At 32.7% G+C, this 12009-nt stretch overlaps 1 protein-coding gene across 2 annotated transcripts in view; it reads right to left on the reverse strand.

Moving 5' to 3' along the window:
- Positions 1-12009, reverse strand: part of LOC113396175 (max dimerization protein 4-like) — a 288209-nt gene that overhangs the window by 3167 nt on the left and 273033 nt on the right. For both annotated transcript variants that reach the window (XM_064216284.1, XM_064216283.1), the window contains exon 6: positions 390-550. In XM_064216284.1, the coding sequence (XP_064072354.1) occupies positions 390-550 (161 nt within the window). The remainder of the gene's footprint in view (positions 1-389; positions 551-12009) is intronic.

Consider the following 12009-nt stretch of genomic DNA (forward strand, 5'->3'; position numbering starts at 1 on the left):
ATACTTCGATAGACTTTGATTTACTATTAACCATAAAAAAAGTGTAGTGTTAATAAATAAAAATATAAAAATGGGTGGGGGGGCACTATTCACTCAATATAACACCTGTTTATGGACGGTAAAATATTTCAAACTAATTTAACATCTCAAAATTCACTAAATATTATTAATTTAATAATCAAACAGTTTTCAATTATTAATAATAATTAAAACAATAATTTCCGGGCACGTGTTTTTCTTAAATACGTGATTTTATGACATGATATGATATATACCAAAGTATGACGAAGCATGAATAAAAATCTCATTTATATTTTACTTTGCATTTCTTTTGAAGTTAAGAGTTATAAACTGAAATCATATATCATTTCAATCAATAGTCGCCTTACCTACACCCTGGTGTAGCGCGTGACACGGTGCGCGCGCGCAGGCTTGCTACGTCGCGAGCGTCGCCCGCGCGCCACTCCAACCCCACTGTCGCCGCTGTGCCCCGACACTAGCGACTCACTATCACTCTGGTTCGACGTGTAGCCAATCACGTCAACTTCATCTGAAAAAAGATAAAAAAAAATGTACCAGAATTCACATTATATGAATATATAAACAGCTGTTTGTACGAATTTCTGGAAAATATGTTTAAGTTTTAGGTGTAAGATTTAAGGTTTGTTTCGATATTTATTGTCATTAAATAATCATCGGACATAAATAAATTGTATTTTGTCAATTTTGATTTTCGTTATACAATATTATCTGTATATGACACTGCCAGTCATCATCTAATCGCTCCTTGTATCAGCAATTACATCGGTTTAATTTCACGACAAACCAAATAACTTTGCTAATAACTTTAAAAAGTTTGCTTTTTGGCCCTAGAATGACCAACATGTCGGATCAGTGGACAGACAAATCCCCACCTGTTGCAGCAATTTATTGAATTCCATTTATTTGAATCTGTTTAGAAAATATGCAGGTCTTAAGAGTCAGTATATATAATATTATATCCCAAATCAATCTAAGCCCAGAGGCGGTCGATACCAGAGCCGTTGGTCGACAGTAACACGCGCCTAACGAAAGATTCTCAGCGTATTGTCACCATGAATTACAAATTCATAGAGCAATAACTTAAGTCTTGGTCGGATCGATCTTACGTAAATGTTGGGTCTGCGTCTAGATTATCTACATAAATCCATGCTACAACGTTAAGGTGCCGCCCACATACTTCTCGACATGATAGAATCGATAACTTAATCCCTAGGGAGTATAAGCATGTCTGTGTGAGTAATCTCTGAGATGATTCGATTCTGCTGAGATCAAAATACTGGCTTAGCGAATCTGATATATGTAAATCTATTCCTAGCGGGCTTTGCTTCATAAACTGTTATAATTTATGCATCTTCAATGTTACATAATTAATCAATGTTGGATGACATACTTTAAAAGTCATCTACGAAAATTAATGAATTGCTTAAAATCAATTTCAATACAACGATTTTTATTGTCTCCGATTTGTAGTACATTTTAATAGAATGCTATTATTGAACGTAAACAAAGAAATAATTATCGGTGTTCTATTCGATGAACAATATTCAGATATATATTGATATGCCTTCATGATTTTATGTTTAAAATTGCAATTTATTATCAACTACAATAGAATAAAATTTTATTCTTTAAAATGGATAGTAAATGCAAAAATATATTCTATATTTCGATTTTGTTTTCACTGGTTTTAAGTATGTTATAACTTACTACGAGCTCCATTAAATCGAAGCTTTATTTGAACAATCGTCCATAATTTGAAGCATATAAAGTCAATGCACTAGAGGAGTTCGAGTGGGATCTGTTTGACCTCCCCCGATAGTCAAACTACGAAATTGTGTTGACCCATTTAACCCGTGGTCCGTGAAACCGGCGACACCATGTCTTGTCCAAGATGCATAAATTTTATCTTCAAATGCAGCGTGCATGACTTGCGCGCAAGTCGACGGTGAAAATTGTCCAACGTAATATTATATTCTAGCAAAGCTATTTTGGTAACTGCATCTATAATTTTAACTTTAATTCCGACGTTCCGTTGAATATAGTGTTTATGGTTTACGTTTAAGTATTTTATGATTAGGAATTGCTTTCGACGGCAATATTTGATTAAATTTTTGGGATTGTCTTAATTGAATTCCGTCTTCGTAAACACGATCTCTTTGTTCTTATTGTCGCTATTTCATTGAGTTGGTCTCAAGTTGCGATCATTCTCATGAAAAGTTAAATTAAATTGACTGCTTTGTAGGCATTTTACGAAATGATGACTATGAAATAAATTAGTATCTGCTGCGATCACATCCAATATCCCGTTTAATCTCCGAGGCACGGCGGATGATATCTCTGATGATATTTGTCATACAGTGATCACGTATGGTGTGCATTTTTATTCCACAATAGCTTCTACGTTTACGCCTTAGGTATTAAATTACTGTACGCGAAGTGAGATATATCTTCTGTACCATTCTTAGGTAAGCTGTGATGGAGATCTGATTTGAAAATGAATATCCATTATTTTATTTACAAAGGGTAGAGAGAAAACGAACGGAATAATTTAAGAAAAAGTTGGATAATTTTAGGATGTTCATTAAAATATATTGGCACATAATTTGTTGCTTCAATCGCCAAAGTTAACCAGTCCATAATAAGAACAGAAAAAGTACTGAAGTTTCATTTACAAGGCAATTTGGAAAAACTTTTCCGATTTGAATAAACATGAAAAATAATGAAAACGATCGCCATACGTTAATTCAGATCCCCCAAAACTATCCGTTGTTTGTGAGGGAATTCGGAGCACTGGAGTTGTAGGCAATCGAGAAGTAGTTCCTCTCGATTGGGTTCGTTGGGAAAAAGTTGAGTGAGTTGTTTGGGACTAACTTATAGCGTATGCCATTTACAACGACCGAATAATGCGTGTCTGCCTTCCCACGGCCTACGAAACTTTGTCGTTGATCTAGAAAGTTCGAACCAGTACATGTTACGTAGTTTTGACTTCCAGCGAGTAAATTTCAATAGGAATGAACCCATTTATGTCAATTTCATTCGACTTTGCGACATATCAAGACAAGGTAATTGCTATTGCTATAACATATTATGTTTAATGATAATATGTTATCAATAAAAACTTTTATTTTTATTTAACTTCATTTTATTGTAGTATTATTAGGATTTAATCAATTTGCTCAAATAAGTATAATCTATCTTTATTTTTTTTTATCTAACTTGTAAGTGAGTATTCGTTACGTTAAAATTATTACATTAATTTATTTTTATTGCATTGTATTTTAAAAAGATCACAAGATGATAGAAATATGAAAAAGGAGTATTTGTTTGTTAGTTGAATATTCCTCAAAAATAAGATTCCTAATACAAAAGACAGATATTAAAAATAAAATCATACTTATTATTGCTAAAGTCAGCTTGGCCACACATACAACTGTGTGGTTTCCATTTTGTATTTTTCCATCAGCAAATATCGCTTCTCGAAACATAATACCTTAATATACTAGAAGCGGAGGCGTGCGGCGCTGCTCTTATATTCAATTTCTAGTGGAAATAAATTTCTGGTGAAATATTTGAAAAACTGTAAACTGGTAAAGTTTTTAAAGCGAAATGCTTTGAAAAGGAATATTTTATTGGGTAGTGTACGCTCAAAGCAGTAATAAATAGAGATTTTATTTTATTTATGTAATGTTTGATATTCTTTTTCAAAAATACTATTGATACATCTAGAAAAATATAGTAATATCACATATAAAGTTTAAAAATACTTTTTTTTCTGAAGTCCCACGTCGGGTGCCAATCGGGTTATGTAATGCTTGATAACAAAATTTCATACTTAGTTTACTGGATATTGTTTGGAAAACTACTTAGAAGTCTTTCCCCAAGTTAAGTCACTATCTCCATAATCCTGCCCTTACTTTAAAAGTTCCACTGACTTTCACAGTATAAAATTTCGACCTAATCTTTCTGATAAAATAACATAGTTATTAGCGTTTGCGTCATTACACTTCAATCACTTTTGCCATCAATTTTTAGAACCAACTTAGATCCGGTTATTTAGGGTTGTCACATAACATAAACACAACATAAAATAAGCATTAAATATTAATTTATTTTAGTCATAAACATATTGAATAAAATGATTATTTGCAAAATATTAAACTAGTTTGAAACGTTAAAAGATTTTTAATTTTTACGAGGCTGTAAATTTAATATTCGAAACAGCATTCACGAAAACATCATTTTCTTTTGTAGCTTGCTTATAATTGTAATTACAATTAATCAACAAAATCCAATAATTTAGTCTTGCAATACCATTGCATGTCAGATTAAATTATAATCGCATTTCATAGGTATGAAATGTGCGGACAATTGAATTGCAGCCCTAACGGATGGGGTTGGGAGGAAGAGGATTCGATTGGCGGCCATTTAACATGTATTGCAGGAAATTGGCGCGAACGTCGCCATTGCGTTCCGTAGCTGCAGTTTGTGTAATAATTGGTCTGAGGGTAGTTTCCATGTGTTGGAGTGTACGGAATTATGTTGTGTCTTTGACAGCGAAGTTCGTTGGTATAAATACACCGACATGGGATTCGAATTGATCTCGAACGAACTGACTGAACCAAACCAGATATTGGAATTGAGATGCACGCTTTCGATGTGTTTGTGTTTTCGAATCAAAGCCGTATTTTGTTCCGTAATAAACATATTGATAATGATGTTCACATCGGCTGTTATTACAATTCTGATCACCAGTTACTCGATTTTACTTTATTTACGGTAGGTATCGAGATTTTATCGCGCTATTTTTAGTTACCATTGTTCTGCTCTATAGCGTGGAATATAACGGGAAAAATCTTTTGTCTTTGAAATTTTCATTAAAATTCATACTTTTCAATAGGAACGAGTATTTGTCGAAAACAATTGAAGAAGATTTTTGAGGTTATTGCAAGTATTATATATAACATTGTATCGCAATTGAACTAGCAATATCTTTTTATTATTTAATTAGATGCAATTTTATCAGTACTTTTTTCCTGAGCGCAACTAATTGTCGTCTGGTGTTAGGCATAAAGTTCAGCGGTTTGACTGTGAAACTGTTCAACTGACAGACAGACAGACAGAGTTACTCTGGCATGAGATAGTATAGAGATTATGAATTTTACATAGACGGTATGAATCAACTATCTTATGAAATATAAATACATGGGCTGACGTAAGCTATACGACAATTCACTCGCAATATGCGAACTATATTAAAATATACGGTACCATTTCTAATCCTGAGAGCCCAAACAGTTTTTGCATTGACAAGTTTCTCTGAAAGCAATCGTCGCTTGAAATTTAATAACAACGATATATGAATTTCTATTTTTATATATATTTTATTTACCTGACTTATTTTTTGACAGCCCTAAGTAAATACGTCAGTATTATTATGTAATACAGACTAATGTGCTGGGAAAATGGTATTCTGATTAATTCCTTCCCCTTTTTATTAATGTGTTCGCCTGTTATATCATGAAGTAATACGATTTGTAATTGTTTATGTAAACTTGTAACAGTTATTTATTATTCCTCGATGACAAAATGTTCTTTAATTTCTATTTTTCATTATCTTTAAAGTTACATTTCTTATTTACCATAAATACGATTGATTATCTTAAGAGTGGCAAAACGGCCTTTAAATTGTCTATTCATAAATCTTAAATAATTCATATTTCATTAACAATTAAAGCGTTTCTAATCATCGAGGCAAATGTAACTCATTTAGAATTGATAGAATCGGCAAGACCTTGGGTTTTCGAAGTAGGCGAAGTGAAATTTGATAGCGTCATTAATAAACCTCCTCCTTTTAAGAACATACAATTATTTAATACTACATCGGATTTACGAAGACCAAATACAAACAAAATCAGCAAAGTAACAGCCTGTGTATTGTCAATTGTTGGGCTAAGGCCGTATATCTTGAGGGTTTGGAAATAAGTCCACCACGTTGTTCCCATGTACCTGTCATGTCAACGGGTAGACACGTGGCAGTTTTTTTTCGGCACATGCATGTTTTCATTCATCATTTTTTTTTCATTATAAATATATTCATAATATTTTAGTCAATATGATTGTTATATAAGTGTTATATTTTTTCAACTAGCATATGTTTTACCACGACAGTGCGACTAGAACGTTTCGGCACACTCATCGTCAATGATATTAGGTAATGATTGATTGGGTAACGAGTTAAATAACAAAAACTTATGACCCACTAAAATAGCTAAAGACATTTGAATCCGAATAGCAATGTCGGAAAAGTATATAAAGATAAAGTGCTAAATTTTCTTATTCATAATAATAATAAGAGCTTCAATTCTAGAATGATCGGAATTTTTTTTCTCGTCTAATATTTATTTATTCATTCTTGCGGAAAACTGATTGGTATTATTCCACGAAAAAACTCACCTGTAAGATTTAGACGAGACTTTAATAAGTAATATGGAACAATGCCGAGATAAATATTCTATGAAAAAAATCGTTCGTATACTGTTGTTATTGATTAACAATTGTTCTTCAAAGACCTTCGATGCTTGCATTTCATTAATAATCGCATCGCAACTGTCTATTATTGATTCAGCTTGCTTTCTGATAACGAATTCAATTATTTTTCTATTCAAATTAATTTCATCAGCAATTGAATCGCCTCAGCAACTGGCGTCTAGCTTCCAGACGAGATGTAAAATATTTACGACTGGCTGTGAATTATTTATGGTCCACTTTTACACGGTGGTAGCGGGAAGCGACGCCACCTGACTTGGAAAAGGTCTAATAAATCTCGACCTGATAATTTAGAACTTCCACGCATTTAAGTCTCTGATTGATTTGACAAATATTTACGTTTGATAAAGGTAATGATTTATCGTCGGACGACGTTTGAATAAATATTCTCTTAATAGAATTTAACATTAATGACTTTCATTTTTACACTATCAGCTTGATAGTTTCACTTGTGTTTATACATGATTGCCTAATAAATCTCACTCACGCTGACGTCTCTGGGCCCTTGTTGTGTATCACCTTCTTACACTTAATCTCCACATAAAACTCCCTTATTTATTTGTTTTCCTCATACAAATTATCTGAGTGTGAGAGAAATTATTATCTGCTATTATGGCCAATAATTTATGTTGATTGCTCGTATTTATTTGTATTTAGTTTTATCTTCTTAACTTTTTCAAATTCATGTTAATTTATTGTTTCACTAAGAGTGTTTTTGAAAGAATCTATTTGATATCTCATCATTAGCACTTATATACTGCTAGTACGTTTTCGTTTAAGATATTTTTTCTTATATACAGCCTCCATCAATTCTAACGCTATCCTGAATTGTAAGCATTTTTTGTTACATCTTGTGGATTTATGCGAGGCCACCACCGCCTGGCCCCTGGCACACTTTTGGCAAATGCCAGATCCTAAGATTTATTAGTCTGGCAAAACAATAGCCTGTCTGAGTGAAGCGTTATTGATTGTAAACAGGCTGCCGTCGAAAGACCTCTTTGGCTTTTATTACGGTTCAATAGACAAGAAAGCCTTACGATTCATTTTTAATGTAATGGCTCATTTATTCTCAATGTAGACGGTGTAATAATTGTAGTTCATTATGAATTACATAATTGGGCCATAATTAAGAAGATTGATCCTAGGAGGACGATTGTACTAAGCGAGTGTTTATAGGTTATGTTTATTTTCTGTATTATTCCTTTCCTTTGCTAAATTATTGAAATAATTAATTATTAATGAATTAATGTTTTTTAAATTTCACAAAATATTGAAGGCCATTCAATGAAGCTTAGATATTTTAATAATTTCTCAAAGCTAAGTGACCTTACGAAATGTGTCAGACACCTTTGTTCCCTCAGATATAATTTGAAAAGGGACTATACGCAAAATGAATTTGTCACTTGATAGATAAAGTTAGATCAGGTAATTATTATTACTGTCATTGATAGGAAATCGAAAAAAGCAGAAGGTAATTTCGCTAAAATTCAAATCTTATAAGACATTTGACGCGTGAAGAAATTCAATTCCGTTGAAATTGGGAGGCAAATTAGATTCTCTATTGGTAACCGTTACGAGGTAACGAACGATAGTGAAAATAGGAAAAAACGTCAGAATACGTTTGCCGATTTCCTTTTAGCTTTTTTGTATTATTACCCTGTCTTTCGGCGTGAAAATCCTTATAACATTACAAATTGTGAGACTTGTTGAACTGACTCCAAAAGAGTTGAGTTAGATGAAATTAAAATAACTGCTTCAAACTCAATGATACCAAGAAAAAAATATCATTTTTAACAAAAAAAAAATCCTGTTTCTGAGTTTTCCGTAAATGATTTTGAGATCTACACGTCTCTTGTAGCTTTAGTGTACCTGTTTATAGTGTTTTTGGATTGATTGCTTCGAGCGCTTAGATCGACAATTTTTTCTTCGAATAAGATGACACAATATTATTTAGTTTATAAAATTATAAACATTCTACTGCGAATATTGCCATCAATGACAAACGTAAACAGCGTACTTGGTCCTCTGTATGTCAAAGAGTATTTAGGAACAAAAGGGAGTCGTTTATTTTTATGATACTGCGCGCTCTTAAATTTTAATGTACATATTTAAATTTTTCTATTATAACTTTGAAGGGGATGATGCATCGTCTGACGCTGTTGTCAGCAGAATTTTGCGCCTAAAAATGGTTATTATGCAAAGTGGCAGACTGCTTGCTCATCGTTTTAATACTTAAGACCTAATTTATGACATGTTAGATTTTAAATAGATCTTTTAACTTCGCCATTTAAATGATAATCTGGTCAAGGAAAAATGTGCTAAATCCGTCTCACTTATGTGTCATTTGAAAACTCAAAAGTTCAAGTTCAATTTTGACATTGGAATTTTTCACGAGCGATATTTCTAGTTTTCCATTGTAATAAATATTTAAAAAACAGTTTCCGTGAATCGTTAATCAACATTATTCATGTAGGCTTATCTTATTTATTACATACCCAAAAGTTTAAACGAAAACTAGAAGACAAATATCAAATTACTTTTGTGTAAGAATAGTAACATTTTAAAAACAATTAAACTCACAGTGTAGATATAAATAGTTATTACACCAAACCCAGGCAGTGATCAGGTTAAGTTATATTCCATGTTTTCCAATAACTCATATTTTCTTTAACAACAATTTATGAGACAAATTACGCATCTAATTTTAAAAGTTAATAAAACTTAGTCAATCAAAAACATCATTACGGCTGTATAATACAATAGTCTGATGCCGCGTGGCTCGTTAATTAAAGTTGGATAGTTGCAGTAATTAGCGGTCCACCCCCTCTCCCCACCGCACCCGACCTCCTGATAACAGCGGAACACGGAAGGCTTATCACCGCAACTCGCCGTCATCTATAAACAATGTAATCTTTATGCTTTTCGTGAACACTGAATTTCAGTTCGTTGGTAATTCGTGTTCGAATTATTTTCGTCGAAGAAATAGGTCGCTTTGATTAACAATAAATATCACCCTCAATTGTTAAATGGATTACAGCATATGTTGCTGTTTCGTCCATTAGCTCCATTAAGGGTTGCTGGGGTGAGACAGAAATAGTTGTGTGCAGTTACTTATCCGATACAGGATAAGGAATCAAATAGAACCTTGTTTGAGTAAAAAAACAGTATATTTCCCGTAAGTTACAGTGCATTGAGACATGTATTCATGACCGAAGTAAATATAACAAAGGTGCATAGTTTGTATAGCATAGTATTATCTCGGGAAATTATTTCATATTTACTCTCAGGGAAAACAGTATACCCAAATACGCAGTCAACGTACACAAAGTAGCGACCACGAACTCGGATGCAATAAGTTCATACGTTTTTCTCACAAACAGGACAATTCTCATGTAATATTTTTCGTGTAACGGAAAATTTAATTTAAGGATATATTGTAAGAGCTCGGTCCTTTATTATAAAATATTCTTTGTTTGCAATGTAAAGTGAAACGTTTCTGATGTGAAATCGTTTTGCTTCTGCCACGTATACTGAGTTGTAATGGCATTATTTTTATAATAAAACTTTAATATTAATAAATAATAAATATTGGACAACATCACAAACATTACTCTGATCCCAATGTAAGTAACTAAAGCATTTGTATTATGGAAAATCAGAAGTAACGACGGTACCACAAACAATCAGACCCAAGACAACAACTTTTTCTACATCGACTCGGCCGGGAATCGAACCCGTGACCTCGGAGTGGAGTACCCATGAAAACCGGTGTACACACTTCTCGACCACGGAGGTCGTCGTTTACTTAACAATTTTTGTATTAGGAACATGTCAAATAATTTCAAAATTGTAAAATTGTCTATGCCTTAATGCCATCGTCTTTGATTAGATTTATACTAATATTATAAATGCGAAAGTAACTGTCTGTCTGTTACGCTTTTAAGGCTAACCCACTGAACCGAATTTCATGAAATAAATCCTAAAATCTATGAAAGCAATTTATCCCCCCCCCCAACTTCACGGGCGAATAACTAATACATACAGTCCATTAGTAGTTAAATAAGACTAATATATCAATATTGATACTAATACGTATCTAAACATATAAAACATCCAATTTGAGTTCTATTAATATTCATAAAATGTTATTAAAACTTTAGTAAAGATTCGCGTGATCTAGAAACCCGCTGAGGTCGTTTCACCGGTGGTAGACGTTTGACAGCCAAAAGTTAGTTTTAAGCTAAACTACACAAACATTATTAATAAGTATACATATGTATACAAACATCTCTTCTGTCGTAGTCGGGCAGTCGGGATAATTAATAAACTTGAGGTGCGAATACGAGGCCATCGTAAATCACCAGCTAACGCCGTGCTTTAACTGAACATGTTATTGATTTTTATAACAGGAGAGCGTCAGTGCACGTGACAGAAGTTAAACTTCTACTTGAGTCAGAAATATTTAACCTCTTGCTTGTTAACCTCGTTTGCCTACTGTATGTGGATTATATGTGCCACAGATTATAATACAGGCAAGTGACGTCACCGACCCCATCGCAGCGCCATATTGTCAAAGTAGCGTTTTCGCGCGCTATTTAAATATGGAATTTTTAATTCGATATTTTTCATCAAATAATTACTAGAATTAAAAAAACAACTTTTACTGGGTTCCTTAACCTCTCGTAAATAATATAAAATTGATTTTAAAAACCAGTCAAATAGCCTATTCTGAATAACGACATCGAAAATCAAATCGAGTCGAGGGCGTTAAAATCGACCTTGAAACTGTGTTCCCTAAACGATTCTACTAAAACTAATATATTTTTTTTATCACGATCTAATTAATGCCTACCGTGGCAAGGCCTCTTAAATTTTAAACTATTATCCAATACGTTTCGCGTGTACGTTTTACGTCTGTGTGGGTATTACCTTCACACACGTGCCAATAACAACTATATAAAGTTTCACCTCATGTAATCGATTACAAATGTTAATATTATTGATATGCAAAATTGAATTGAAAAATTATGAATTTTATAGAATTTAAAAATCAAAATAGCTTATCAAGCTTAGTTGAAATTATCGAATATATTCGTAGTACGTACTTTTCGTATAAAATATAATATGTATGACACCTTCCTCGATGCATCAGTTCTATAGTGACTTTACGCAGTAGCGTGTCAAGCGTTCATGCGATTAAAAGGGTTGAAACCCAGTCTAACCTTCAATTAAACCGCTATAAAGATGAGAACACACCTAAGCGATGTTATTAAATAAGCAAAATAAATTAGTAATATATTTGTCATTTCATTAAAATTATTAAGCAAAATAATACTTTTTAAAGTTCTTATTCGAAGATTGTACATACGTACAGAAGTTTGTAATTAGTATTATTTTATATCTTTATTTAATTTTTATGTC

This window comes from Vanessa tameamea, chromosome 11, assembly GCF_037043105.1.
Source record: "Vanessa tameamea isolate UH-Manoa-2023 chromosome 11, ilVanTame1 primary haplotype, whole genome shotgun sequence".
NCBI classification, from domain to species: Eukaryota; Metazoa; Arthropoda; class Insecta; order Lepidoptera; family Nymphalidae; genus Vanessa; species Vanessa tameamea.